The sequence below is a fragment of the Microcebus murinus genome, chromosome 4, assembly GCF_040939455.1.
Source record: "Microcebus murinus isolate Inina chromosome 4, M.murinus_Inina_mat1.0, whole genome shotgun sequence".
Taxonomy (NCBI): domain Eukaryota; kingdom Metazoa; phylum Chordata; class Mammalia; order Primates; family Cheirogaleidae; genus Microcebus; species Microcebus murinus.
This window is the reverse complement of record NC_134107.1, coordinates 42,687,200-42,701,413: the sequence shown is the minus strand read 5'-3', so window position 1 is coordinate 42,701,413 and position 14,214 is coordinate 42,687,200. Positions and strand designations below refer to the sequence as shown.

At 50.4% G+C, this 14,214-nt stretch overlaps 1 protein-coding gene across 7 annotated transcripts in view; it reads left to right on the top strand.

The window, feature by feature from the left end:
• Positions 1 to 13,210, top strand: part of NAV2 (neuron navigator 2) — a 378,822-nt gene extending 365,612 nt beyond the window's left edge. For 5 of the 7 annotated variants that reach the window (XM_012756702.3, XM_012756709.2, XM_012756706.3 and 2 more), the window contains 4 exons: positions 87 to 283; positions 493 to 611; positions 6,607 to 6,810; positions 9,736 to 10,167. In XM_012756702.3, the coding sequence (XP_012612156.1) occupies positions 87 to 283; positions 493 to 611; positions 6,607 to 6,810; positions 9,736 to 9,861 (646 nt within the window). In that variant the 3' untranslated portion in view covers positions 9,862 to 10,167. Of the gene's footprint in view, positions 1 to 86; positions 284 to 492; positions 612 to 6,606; positions 6,811 to 9,735 lie in introns of all 7 variants that reach the window. The other 2 variants (XM_012756707.2, XM_012756722.3) reach the window with 1 other exon arrangement.
• Positions 13,211 to 14,214: the final 1,004 nt, after the last annotated feature.

Below are 14,214 nucleotides of genomic sequence, written 5' to 3'. Positions count from 1 at the left end.
AACCCAGCTTCCGTTTCTAACACACTTTGGTCGTTGAGGTCAGCAGTCTCCGTCAGCATCCTGAACGGCATGTCTGCTTCCCCCAGGTGGGTGCTGTGTGCCAACCACACGGAGCCCGTGAAGGGTTTCCTGGGCCGGTTCCTGAGGAGGAAGCTCATGGAGACGGAGATCAGTGGGCGGGTGCGCAACGTGGAGCTGGTGAAGATCATCGACTGGATCCCCAAGGTGTGGCATCACCTCAACCGCTTCCTGGAGGCTCACAGCTCCTCCGACGTCACCATCGGTAGGTGGGGGCCAGGTAGGGCGGCGCAGGCTGGCGGGGAGGGGCCGCTTCTGGAGCGCTCGCTTCCCAGAGGGCTGTGCTCGGGCCCCGGCCAGGACAGCGCACTGCAGGTGCAGTCTGCCGTCTGCCTGCCATTGCCCAGGACACCCTCCCCTGGGGGTGCTCGGGCCGTGGCTTCGGCCCTGACGCATTTTCACTGTGCTCCTCAGGCCCCCGGCTCTTCCTGTCGTGCCCCATCGACGTGGACGGCTCGAGAGTGTGGTTCACTGACCTGTGGAACTACTCCATCATCCCCTATCTCCTAGAAGCCGTCAGGGAAGGGCTCCAGGTGAGAGGCACCTGCTGGCTCCCTCAGAGTTGAGGGGGCCTGTTCCGGGGACCACATAAGTAGTCTTTATCTCCTCCTTCAGGAATCTGACATGAGGTGACCGTCCCTCACCCCCCAGATCATCAGTCTAGTACAGTGTAGGAACACTTGGCCACACATCCTGGCTCTGCCGCTTATCAGCTGTGTGACCCCAGGCAAGTCGCCTAGCCTCTCTGTGCCTCAGTGCCCCCCTTGAGATTCTCTACAAAGAGCTGTTGCAAGGATTAAATGAAATCATGGCCATTAAGTGCTCGGCATAGTAAGTGCACAAGAATTGGAGCCATACATCTGTGTAGCAGCACTTCACAGTTTACAAAATGTTCTCCCATCTGCTATTTGGTTCAAGCTCTGGATTAGTCCTGGGACTTGGATAGAGATTTTTTTGGTCTTCATTTTTTTAAGAGAGAAAAATTGAGGCTCAGAGAGAATAAGTGACATGCCTAAGGTTATAGAAGTAAAACCTGAAGGGTCTGGGATTTGAACCCATGCCTTCTGGGTCAAATTCCGGGTTCTTAGTTCCCATGACACTCACTCCCTGACATGAGGACCCCTCACAGGTGACTTTAGGGTCCACAGGGCTGCAAGTCCCACCTGCCTGGCAGCAGTTAAAAAGCACAAATTCTCACTCAGCCCAGGGTTTAACTAGGAGCTTACCCTTAAACTGGAGCTTGGGACGGTTTTATTGCTGTGCCTGGAGGTGGCCGGAGGAGTTCCGTAGGCTCTCAGCACTCACAGGGAGAATTAGAGTCGTTAGCGGGCATCATGCACAGCTGAATGATCCAGGAACCAGATTTGCAGCCAGGTTTCCAAGGGCAGCTCTGTTTCCTCGGTCCTGGGCAGTGGGAGACACAAGATGCTGCCGTGCGCCTGCAGAGGGTGCGGGGCGGTGCAGACCACATACACGTGTGTGGCGGTACAAGTTAATTGCTTTGGTCTGTGTTTGTCATTTCTGCATATTTGGCTGAATATGGGAATATTCAACTGCTTTTTACCTGTGATGGTCTTCAGGGGCATTCAGGACAAAAAGAACCTGAAAAGAAGGGTATTGTGCCTCTTGTGACTGGCGTGACATTGAGCTGGAACGCTGACGCTACAGATTCAAACCACTTTGTTGAAATACACGTGTATTGTGACGGCGGAGAGAAGTATGAAATTAGGCAGTCTCTGGCCGGCCCAACCTCATGAGTTATCTGTGCTCTTATTCAACGTTGCTTTCATAAAAGAAGGCATGAACGATTAGATCTTTGCAGTAGAATCTCCCTAGGTAGATAAAGTTGCAGGCCTGGATAACGTGATCATAATTTAATTTCTGATCAGTTGGGTTTGTTATACCACAAACCCAAACAGCCACCCAGTCGCTCTTATTTTGGGGAGCCAGTGGACGCATCCCCCACTGCTGCATGCTTGCAGCCTGTCTCTCCTGTAATCTCGACTGGTGGCTTCGGGGATTGTGCTAGGCCCAGCACCTCTGAGAAACCCAAGCTTCTCGAGAGAAGCAGAAGGAATTGCAGGCAGAGGAGGTGCGCTGTTTGCCCTTCCCCTCCCACTTGCTTCCTCTGCTCCAAATGCATCTTCTGGTGAGGGAGGCGGGTGACGTCAGAGTCACTTGGAAAACTCGCAGGCTCTGCTGAATAACCTGGAGGGGGGAAGCATGTCCGGCCTCCGGACTGAGCCGCACATCAGTAGGTCGCTTGTGGTGACCAACAGTTGGCGGTGCCCAGGCCCTGCTCCTTTGGACCTAAACCTAGAAGGCAGCTTTCTGGGCACGGCTGTGAAGGTGGGGTCCGCTGGATGGGAAAAGATTCCCTTTCTCATCCCAGAGTGTTTGCGGGTGGAGTTTATCATAGAGGAGCATTGGCTTTCCTTCCCCTAAGAGCCAGTGAGGCGACAAGTTGAAAGGACTTGGGACAGCCCATCTGGGGCAGGGACGAGACATGACTCACAGTTCAGTGCGAGGCAGCAAAAGTCATTGCTTCCCTGTGCCGCAAGGTCATTTAAAGGACAGTCTTTTACAAGTGTGGAGCAGCAGAGGGAGGCAGCCAGAGTTCACATCCTACCAAGTGGCTCCAAAGCAAGCCACCCCACGCCAGCCCTGTGACCTCATCATCCCGATGGGCCCAGGAGACCTCATCGAAACTGCTAATTCGTGCGGAAGCCTGCTGTGTTCTTCCTGCCCTTGGTTTTGAAGGAATGCTCACTGACATTTATTGAGGGCCTGCTACTTGCCGGGCGCCGTGCGAGGGGCCTGGCACACATGACCTCATTTAGTTGTAACAGCCCAGCGAGCATCTCCCAGAGGAGGAAACCAAGGCCCGCAGCCATTCTTGCACCTTAGCAAGCACTAAGCCCGCTCGCAGGTAGGATGGCACAAGCGTTGGAGCCCAAGAGTACTCTTCAGCTACCTGTGTTATTTTCAGGCTGTCTGAGGACCCCACATAACTCCTCCGAGAAGCCTCGGGTGGCCCAGGGAATGAAGTATTTTATATGTTGGAGTTCTACCTATGATTTCCTTTGACAAAACGATTTTTTAATTCAAAAAATAATTAAAAGCCCCAGCTCTCTCTGGTGTTACTGTGAGTCCATGCGGGCTGTGTGCTGGGCCGTGCAGTGCAGGGTCACTTGCTCCTGCCCTAACCCAGGCAGGTGGCCGTGAAGTGAGTGCACTGCCGTTCAGAGCAAGTAATCTCTTGGCCAGGGTTATAAGCTGAGTAGAGGTGGGGGCCCTAGACTGGGTTCTGACAGGGCTGCCACGCACTGGGAGCTGGGAAGGAGGGCTGTCCGCAGTGGTATGGACTTGGCAGGCAAGTCCATGCCTGGAGGAAGTATGGTGTCGCCCCCTAGTGGACATCAGTTAGCTTTGCAAGTTTAGACACCGATGTCCTAGGATTAGTATTTGTGTGCGCACGTGCTTGGAGGAGCTTCCTGAATGTGTTCCTTGACGTGTCCTCGTGTGATATACACGTGCTCCCGGAGGCCCCATGCATCCTGCAGAGTCAGAAGGCTCGCAATGGCCCAGGTCCTGGCTCCCTGTTGTCCTGTTCCCGTTCTTCGTGACCCAGTGGGGCTGCCAGGTTCCTTCCCTGCCTTGGGGCAAGTGCGTGTCCTGCCCTGCGTGTCTGTCATCCAGCTGTCTCTGCTGCTGCCCGTGGGGCCCTGCCGTGGAGCCAAGGAGCTTTATGACGTTTCCTTCGCTCGCCACGGTACTTACCCAGCCATTCATCACCCGGACTTGAACACGTCCGGTGGCAAGTGGGGAGGCTTGTAAAAATATTTTCTGTTCTCGCAGATGATGTTAGCATGTGCCTAATGTGCATTTGTCTTATGACTCGGTTCTCAGTCTTGTTCCCCATTTGGAGTTGTCATTGGAAACACTTGCCAAAGTGTCTAATGCCCAGGGCAGGCCTGGTGCCTGCAGGAAATGGGAAGGGAGTGGGGTGAGCACGGGGCCATTGGCCAGACTGGCCAGCCTGTTCCGAGACCTGAGCCTCCCATCTCTGGGCTTCAGGTTCCCCACCTGCAAACTGAAAGGTTTGGACTAGAAGAGCACTTTTGTAGGCTACTTTCTGTGAAGCCTAAAAGTTCCCCAGACTACTCAGATGGGGTCAAGAATGAAGAGCAAATGTTTGAAAACCGCTGGGCCACATAATCTCTAAGGACTCGCCGAGCTGCGAGGGTTCTGGGCCCTGTGGTTCTGCAGCCCCGAGTGTCTCCTCCTTGGGCTGGGGGTGGAGACAGAGCCGTAGCTGTCAGAGTGGGGTTTGTCTCAGCCTCAGGCGAAGTCTAGCTTGGGAAGGGCAGCCCAGTGCCTCGGGGAAAGCTCTTGGAGGGAGAAGCTTCTAAGAAGTGCAGGAGTGTTTCTAATCTGGGAGAGCCTTCTTCAGCTGTCCTCACCTGGCTTCTGTGTTCCCTTCTGCCCTGGCACGCATGCACACAGACTCCGTCCCTTCCTGGACTGGGAGTGCCAGGCTGAATTCCCCGTCTGAGACTCACTACTGCCCCAGGCCAAGGAGCATTTAGCGACAGGCCAGGCCAGCACGCAGACGGGAGAGGTGCTGGCATCTGGGTGCAGTCGTGGGAGGCTGCGTGTCTTGAGTGGAGGAGAAGGCAACCACTTGTGCAGAGAGGTGGGCCAGGCTGGGACGGGGCAGGGGCCAGCGTCCCTGACAGAAATCATACCCAGAGGCCCGAGGTGGCACAGGCGACTGTGAGAGGGTGGACAGAGAGCCGGGCACAGGCCGACATCTGCCGTCCAGTGAACAGTCTGGTCGGCGTCTTGCTGCCTCAGGTGTGTCTGAGTGCCGTGGCTCGAACCCGGAGTAGTTCAAAGTGGCGTCAGCCAGGGAGGCGTGGAGAGGGGAAAGGCCCAGACAAGGGTGAGGAGGTCCTGGGTTCGACCTGGGCTCTACTCTGTGACCTTTCACAACTGGCTCTGCTCTTTAGGCCTCGATTTCCCCATCTGGGAAATGAGCAGGTGGGCCTAGGGGGCCCCAGCTTCTTCCACTCAGAAAGACGTCACTTTGCGGGTTCAGAGCTCAGCTCTGTTCTGCCGTGGGCACCTTGTTCGGAGTCCCCCCTGCACTGTGGGGTCCTGGGAGGCTGGAGAGAGCAGACGGGCCTGCAGCCAGGTCTGCAGCGTAGCGCCCACCGCAGCGTGTGGCGCAGGAGCGTCCGGTCATTGTACCCTGCGGCCCCCTGTAGAGGGATGCTCTTCAGAACCACAGGTGACACTGCCCTGGCTGGGAGCACGTGCTGCCACGTGGGCCTCGTGGAGCACACCACGGTCCGTGGAATTGGACAGCCTTGGGTTCCATTCCAGCTCCTCCTCGCTGGGCCCCTCCTCATCAGTACATCCTGGGTAATAACACTTCCTCTCAGAGTCACGTGGTGGTTAAACAAGACATTTGTGAAGCACTTGTCCCAGTACCTGGCACACAGCAGTAAGATGTTGTTAAAGAGGAAAGATAAGAAGACAACACATAGCTGCATAATATAGAAAGCCTTACCTTGGGAGGTGGCCTAGCCTAGGTTTTTGTTCTTTAAAGACTGTATGTATTTCTTGAAGTTGCCGGTAAGGATCACTAAAATCATTGTATCATTGGATACCTTGGCTTCATAAAAAGAGCTTGGCCTCACAGTTATATAGAAAAAGAAAGAAAGAAAGAAAAGGAGCTTAGAGGCGTGGTATTGGTCTTATTATAAAATTAAGTGATAACACAGTTTACTGTTTTAAGAGCCAATTAGTTACTGTGGACAATTTTGAGAAATACGTGACAGAGGAAAAGCACTCATAATTCCACTACCAACATGCAAGCTCTGTTAGCAATTAGCCATTTTGAAAGGGACCAGTGAGTCTACAGAGGGGCTCTGAGAGTGAGACCCACTTCAAGAAATGGGGTTTTATTGAGCCAGGGCCATTTGCGGCCCTGCCTGCAGTGTTGATGTCCCGCACCCAGTTTGTGCGGGAGGTATTCTTGGGTGGGTGCACCCAATGGGGTACCAGGGCTGACTTGTGAGCACCTCTTTCCAACTCCATGTTCAGTGACATCTTGGTGATAGTCTAAAATTGGCCATGGTGAAAGTATGTACACCATGGAAATTGGCAAATGCTTCAAATCAGATGGTTGTTTTTTTCCCCAGAGCCAATTTTTCAAATTGGATCACCAAGGCTCAGAGTTTAGGGTCACACGGAGTCAGTGGCAGAGCTGAGACGTGAACCCAGGTAGCCTGACTCCAAAGCCTGTGCTCTTGACCACTCGGTCCTGCTGCCTCTGGTCTTAGCACCTTGAGCTGTCTGCATCTTGGATGGCTTCCTTAGGCTAGCATTCCGGAAGTGGAATTACTCCATCAGGGGAGACGTAATGCTGAATGCAGGGACTTTTTCAGAAAGCTCCAAAATTGGGGCTGCAAGAGAGGTCTTGGCCCACTTCCAGACTGTTCCTTCTTTGCCTGTTTTCAGCTCTATGGAAGGCGCACCCCCTGGGAGGATCCTGCCAAGTGGGTGATGGACACGTACCCATGGGCAGCCACCCCACAGCAGCACGAGTGGCCTCCCCTGCTGCAGCTGCGGCCCGAGGATGTCGGCTTCGATGGCTACTCCATGCCTCGGGAGGGGTCGACTAGCAAGCAGGTGCCCCCCAGTGACGCTGAAGGAGACCCGCTGGTGAGTCTCAGCTCCCAGGGCAGCTCGGCATTCGCTGGGCACTTCCTGTGTTTCAGGTGCAAGGCACTTTGGGAATGCGCAGGCGACTAAGCCCAGCCTTGCCTCAGAAGGCTGGGTCCACCCCAAGATTAGGGCTATTTTTGTCAATATTTTCTTCCATGGTTTTACTTTTTCACTAAAGCCTTTAACCCCTCTGAAATTTTTCTGATATTAGGTAAAAGATTAAAAATTTAAGTTTCCTTCTTAATGTTCCTATACCTAGCGTTTCTACACAACTCCTTGCCCTCAGCTTTGTGATGCCACCTTTATCAAGTATTTCTCTGCTCCTTTGATCTCTCCCACTAATAACTGAGCAGAGGAAGAGATCGCTAAGGACCGGAAGCCCGAGCCAAATGATGAGCAGTACAGGCAGGGAGCACTTTGAGGGCAGAAGGGACTCAAGGACTCACAGAGGGCAAAGGGGGCCTGAATATAGATCCCACAGCCAGTGAAGTCTTTATGCTGCTTAAGCTTATTTACTCTGCCATTGCTAAATCAATAGAGGCCCTCTTTTTTTTCATTTGAGACAGAGTCTTGCTCTGTTGCCCCGGCTAGAGTACAGTGGCGTCATCATATCTCACTGCAATCTCAAACTCCTGAACTCAAGTGATCCTCCTGCCTCAGCCTCTCAAGGAGCAAGGACTTTGGGCACATGCCATGATACCTGGCTAATGTTTTTGTATTTAGTAGAGATGGGGTCTTGCTCTTGCTCAGGCTGGTCTCCAACTCCTTTAAGAAGCACCTGGGCCAGTAACAAGAGCATTTCTAAGGAAATATAATACTCTCTACCAATAGAAGACCCATACTTAGTCATACCACTAAATTAGACCTAACAAATCAAAAGCCATGAGAAGGAAATATACCAAAATCTCCCATGGTTAAACAACTATTATCATGCTTTAAATTTAGCCTCAAGCTTCCTTGGCAGCTATAACAAAAAGAAAAATGCAACAGAGAATATTTTTCACATTACCTAACAAAAGAAAATATTCATAAGAGATGTAGCAGGATTAAAAGACAACTGATTCACTATTCTATCCCTAGCAGCTCATTGATTCACTAGATTAAAAAAAATAATAGGTGATTTGGGTGTCTGCCATCCTGCTGATTGGTGTGATATAACTGTGATCCTATTGTGGATTTGGGCAGGAACTATACTTTTAAAGGACTTATTGTTTGTGTTGCCATGTGCGAGTTTGCAGTACAACAGTGGTCTTACAGAGGAAGGAAGTGTACTTTAACACAGCCTTTTCTAATGTTAGCCATTGCTGAAAGCCACGGTCATGGAGGTATTTTAGGTGGGGGCAAGCTCATGAAGTCTTGCCTTCATAAAAATAGAATCTAGGATATCTACAGGAAAGAATAGTGAGCCCATCCTTAGACAGTCTTAGCCAATAATATCTGTATCACTGATTGGACACAGAGGTGCTTAGGTAAGACCTAGGGTTCTTAGAACAGTGACACAGAATTCTCCGTCCAACCCCTAGACATTTGGTATTTTTCCCAAGTCCTGTTCTGTCTGACTAGCTCTAATATTTAATTAATCTTACTCCCTCATGAGACTGAGACCTTCATGGAAATAGGACTGACTTGTTTTTGTTCCGGAACCATATACTATGGGTAGTCTGGGAATGTTTGATGAGTGACTAAATAACCCCAAATGCCAAGGATTGTCCATTGTACTTCAGCTCCATCTCCCCCTGGCTGTGGCTGTGCAGATAGACACCAGATGGGGGCGCTCTTGTGGCCTGGTTCATCTGGGTGGGCTGCAAGGCAGGCTGAGGTGCAGCTGGCCAGGAAGCAGCCGGATCCTGTGCCCATCTGCAGCACACCTGGCTGTAGCTCAGAGACTCTATCCTCCTAACGTCCTTGCTATGTAAAATATAAAATACACACAATTTATGGTTTTAAGTAAAAGTAATTTTTAGTTCCCCTTCCCCACTCCCAAGCAGACAACCAATAGAATGTAAACCAGGAAAGAACACTGTCTCTAGACTCTTTAACTTAGATGATGATAACATCACATTTATTAAGTACTTACCATGTGCCAGGCCAGCCCCTCTTGTAAGTGTTTAATAATACACATGATGTCATTTTATTCCCTATAAGATAGGTGCTGCTGTTCTCCCTGTTCTACAGATGGGGAACTGATGGCTCAGAGACTTTAGGCAGCTTGCCCAAAGGGCCCTGAATGGTAGCCCAGGCCCCTCCACACACCGCATGTACCTGGTGCTCTCCCTCACCCCCGCAGCTCTGGCAGGAACCTGGAGCCCAGTTGGCTCCACTGTGACCTCCCCTGGAGCCAGGGGCACGATGGGCTCAATGCTCACTGAAGGCAGGAGGAGGGTGCTTTTGTTGCCAGCAGTGCTGCCACAGTGTCCAGCAGCAGGGCTGCTTGGCCAGTGTCTGGGCTGTGCTGGGGTAAGGTGTGCCCCTCCCAAGTTAAAAAGTATCATATTCATAGAGAGCTTCCTGTTTGGTTTTCCATGCTCTGCATATATTAACGTAATCCACACCATAACATTGCAGGACAGGTCCTGTTATTCACATTTGACCAATAACGAAACAAGCACCTCTGGAGGCTGAGGTGGGAGGATCACTTGAGCCCAAGAGATCAAGGTTACAATGAAATATGATCAAAAAAAAAAAAAGGGAAAGAAAAAAGCAGCACAAAGAGGTTAAGTAAGTTGTCCCAAGTTCGTGCAGCTAGTAAGTGGTGGAGCCGGGGTTTGAACCCTGGAAGCCTGGCCCTTGCTCGTGTGCGTTGCCTCCGTGCTGGGCTGCAATCCCAGGCGAGCCTGCAGGAGGTGGCACTAGCATCGCAGAGGCCAGGGTGGGTGGCTGGCGAGACTGCGAGCTGCTCACGCCGCCTCACTCTTCCCCCAGATGAACATGCTGATGAGGCTGCAGGAGGCGGCCAACTACTCCAGCCCCCAGAGCTACGACAGCGACTCCAACAGCAACAGCCACCACGACGACATCCTGGACTCGTCCCTGGAGTCCACTCTGTGACAGGAGCCCGGCCGCAGAGCCTGCCCCTCCCCCCGCACCCGCCACGCCACGCTGAAGATGACTTCCTGAGCCAGCCCCCGGCCGCCGCAGCCTCAGCGCTGCAGGAATACCAAGACCCCTCGTCCTCCAGCCTCGACCTGGGTGCGGGCGTCCCGGGCCAGCCGCCTGGGGACCGCGTCCCCACAGTGAGAACTGCACTACCTTCTGTTTTACTTTTAATTATTGGTATTTTTTTTTTTTTTTTTGCCTTGTTGCTGTGACCTCCCTAAGACACTGAAGATACTTCTCGGGAAAGGATCATCACCGTTGAAATGAAAAGGAAAAAAAAATTTTAAAAATAGAACCCACATGAAGCTCTGAAACCAAACGGCACCCTGCCACCACGAGCCGCCCAGTGACGGGAGAGACTGGAGCCACGTTGGAGACGCAGACGGCTCGGCTTCCCCTCACGCGGACCCGGCCGGGTCTCCCAGCCTCGCCAACCCGCCCTCGCGGCCGCAGAGGGAACTGGTGCTAACCACGGCGCCGGCCTTGGTCCCACTCCACACACCACAGAGCTGCGACACAGGGAAACCTGAGGAGCAAACAAATCGTGCTTTAGTGTTTTCTTACATGGTGCTCTCCTTACCCGAGAGGTATTTTTGCCTGTGCTAATTCGAACGCCCCTTCAGGCCCGTCCGCCCCCAGTGGACCCGTGAGCGCGCGTGAGCAGAGCGAGCGTGAGCGCGTGGGTGTGGCTAGCAAAGCAGAACAGCATGTATCTCTTCCCTTATTATACAGAAAGGAATCAGGTGTTTTTTCTGCAAACACTGTGTATAGTGAGAATTGTTCTACTTTGGAGAACTGATTATCCCTTTACAATGAGGTTGAGTTTCTTCTCTCTTTCTGATGCATTGATAGTTTTTTGTTTTTTTTTTTTTTGGAAGATTTTTCTCCTTCCACCACCCTCGGTCAGAATCAATCCTTTGGCGAAAGCAAGAACCACAGGAGCTGAGTTTTGGTTTGGTCCTGCTCCGTTTTGGTTTTCAGTTGTCCATCCTCACAGCCCTACACACTCGCCTCCTGCTGCCGGGGCTGGGGGTATTCGTGTCCTTCACCAGGGTGAGGGCCCCGTCCTCCACATGTGGGTGAGCCATGGACCTTGCCTTTCCTCCTCGTCCTTGAGGGTTGAGCAGACACGCCGACCCCTCCTCAGGCGTCCCAGCCCCGACTCCAGGTGGGTGGCGAGGTCACCTCACAACAGACTTGCACTTTCCTCAGAACCAACGTGACGCAGCTCAGCAGGGGTGGGGTGGCTGCTCCCCACCCCACCCCCCACCCCCAGAAGCCCCATCTGGACGAGCCTTGCCTGACCTCTTTGGTGCTGACCTTCCCAAAGTGATGCCTTACTGGTTTTGTACTAACCGTGTTCATGTACATGAGTGTCGTGCCTGCCTGAGGTTAGTTTTCCTTTTTTTGTTGTTTTTGTTTTTGTTTTCCCCATCGAAACAAACAGGGCTAAAAAGTCATCTACTCATTAGCAGAACTCAAGTTGCTGTGACTTTTCTCATCCAAGAGACTCATCGGTGTTGGGTGCGTGACCATGGGAAAAAGAAAAAGAAAACAAATATCCATTTTCAGGTTCTTATCAGTCTCCAACTAACAACCTGACTGGACGATGATCTTTCTCCTGCAGGAAAAGGCAAAAGTTCCTACTAGCCTACACGGTACTGCTGGCACTTGCCCTAAGAGAAACCCAGTCTGCTGTGCTTTCAACATACTGGTATTTTCTTTAAAAATATGGTAAATCTTTTGAGTTGTTCATTTCTGTTGTATAAAGAGAATCTTTATCGGACCCCAGTGAGGGTGTCTCTGTTTTTTCAGGGTTTTTATTCCATCTTTTTGCATTTCTATTTCTGAAGGTTTGTCTCTTGGCATTTTTTCCCCTTGTTTTCTTACCATAAGAGCTTGACCCGAAACTGCTCATGTCACATTGGATGGCACCATGTCCCTCTTCTTCACAAGGAAGGGGGAGATGTGTCCCCCTAACTGGCGAATGGAAAACCTTTCCACACTATCCCCACTTTCATCTCAGTAAACTCAGACTATTCTGCTTAGCCTTCATTAGTCATCTGGGTGTGAGTGTGTCTTGTTCTGGTTTTGTTTTTAATAATAAAATGTTTAAACCATATATTTAGCCTGCGACCAGGGCCAAACCCTGAGACTTCTGAGAAACCTGAAGGGTGGCCCTTGTCAATTTGTCTCCCAGCAATGACCTTACGCTCTAGTACTGTGAATTTGAGAGGAGGTGACATTGACGACTCCTCGTGGGCAGTTTTTCCCAGTCACCTTGTGAGTAGACACCTGCCAAGATCGTTTGAAACCTCTTGTATTTTTTCCATGGCATCCTCTCTTCTCCCCTCTCCCACGGACTTCCCTCCCACTGGGTCCAGGCTCAGAACCAAGACCTCGGTACCTGGCACAGCCTGGTTGGTGAACGGTGATTTCAAGTAGTGTAGCCCTCGTGAGACTCACCACTCAGTGTCCTTCCTAAAGTTTCGGGAAGCAGGGTTGTCTAATATGCACATTTCTTACTTTGGTCATGTTTTTACGTTAGTGTCACTCACGTTTGACAAAGTGACTTTGTACTCACTTAGGGCTTTGTCTGAAATGCTTCCATTTTGCCTTTTTCTACAGTTAGGCTAATTTTGAAATGTATGAAATTCTATGCAACATTTATGTTGAGTTAACGATGGAAGCCAAACATTTTCTTCCCAAACTGCCAAGAATTATCCAGGCCATACATGAGATGGGAATACCTTTTAATTTTAGGTTGGTTGGGGGTGGGGTGGGACAAAGAACAAGACTTGCCTAGACCTTTGCTGTACCTTGGGGACTTTCTTATTTTATTAATTCTTGAACTTCAAAATTCCGTGTATTCAAATTTGTGGCGATTCTACTTCAAAAGGAAAAAATAATCCAACTTTGTGGATATTCCATGGAAGGTTTGCTGTTTTGATCTAGTTGTTTCCGGTGGAGCGGTTTATGAAATATGTTCTATAAGATGTACATTTTTTCATTGTAACATAGAAATTGTAAATAATTGATTAAAGTGCTGCATTTTGATGAATTTTTTCTAGCCATTTTTAAAGAGAAAACTAGGAATTGAGTATTTTGTGTACGGTATGTTTCCATCCTCCCTCCCCCCTCCTCCTTCCCACCCTCCCTATTTAATTTTCATCTGTCATGAGGTTTTTGGATTTGCCAATGATCTGCTGGACATCATGCCCCATGTCATAGAGAATAAAGCTGATGATTGTACCAGTCTTAAATTATTCATGATTCAATAAAATTGATGCTTATTTATTCAGATTAGTGGTCTGGCCTGTCTGTGCTAGAGCAAGTCCTCATCGGAGCCTAATTTCATGCCAAGAGGAAGTCACTCTTACCTGGGTGCAGCAAACCTTTGCAAAGCCATCTCTGTCAGTCTGTCATCAGCATCCCACCTCTTCACAGCTTCTCATCTGTTACTACAACTCAAGGGGAGCTTGTTAGAAATGCAGAATTTCAGATCCTCTCAGGCTCTCAATCACTGGGGATCTTGTAGAAATACAGGTTCTGATTCAGTAGGTCTAGGATGGGTAGCACTCAAGATTCTTAATTTTTTTTTATTTCAGCATATTATGGGGGTACAAATGCTAAGTTTACATATATTGCCCTTCCCTCCCCCCCCTTCGAGTTAGCGCTTCAAGCGTGACCATCCCCCAGACAGTGTGCATGGCACTCATTATGTATGTATATACCAAAATGCTCTGGTCACTGGACCACACTTTGAGTACCAATAAACATCGGTGTCCAGCCAGCCCACCCATTGACCCCTCATTTTTTTAAAATGTATTGAGTCCTACTAATTTCCAAATGCTTCCCCAAATACTCAATATCATGCAAAGTGATGCCAGGGAGGTATTCTCACCCCCAGTTTACAAGTGGGGGAAAAAATAGAAAATGACTGCCAAGGAACCTATAGCTAAGTGGTAAGAGAGTTGGAGTTCCAGCCCCTTCTTCCAACTCCTAATCCTGCCTTCCCAGGCTGCCCTCCAATCTCACGGGCCTCCTCCCACATTGCAGGTGACATCCACAGCAGACATGGGCAGTGGGAGACGACATTACATCTGCACGTTCACTTTCAGCAGCAACAACAAAAGTTGTAAAGGCTTTAGTTTGAAGGGAGTCCTGTGAGTTGACAGCAAAATAGGTCCTACACAGCTCAACTGCTATTGACGTGGAATGTCTGACTCGTGGTAATGCACAACAATGGCCTAACAAGGGTGGAGGTAAAGAATCCAGGTATTGAGCATGGGTAGTTTTTAATAC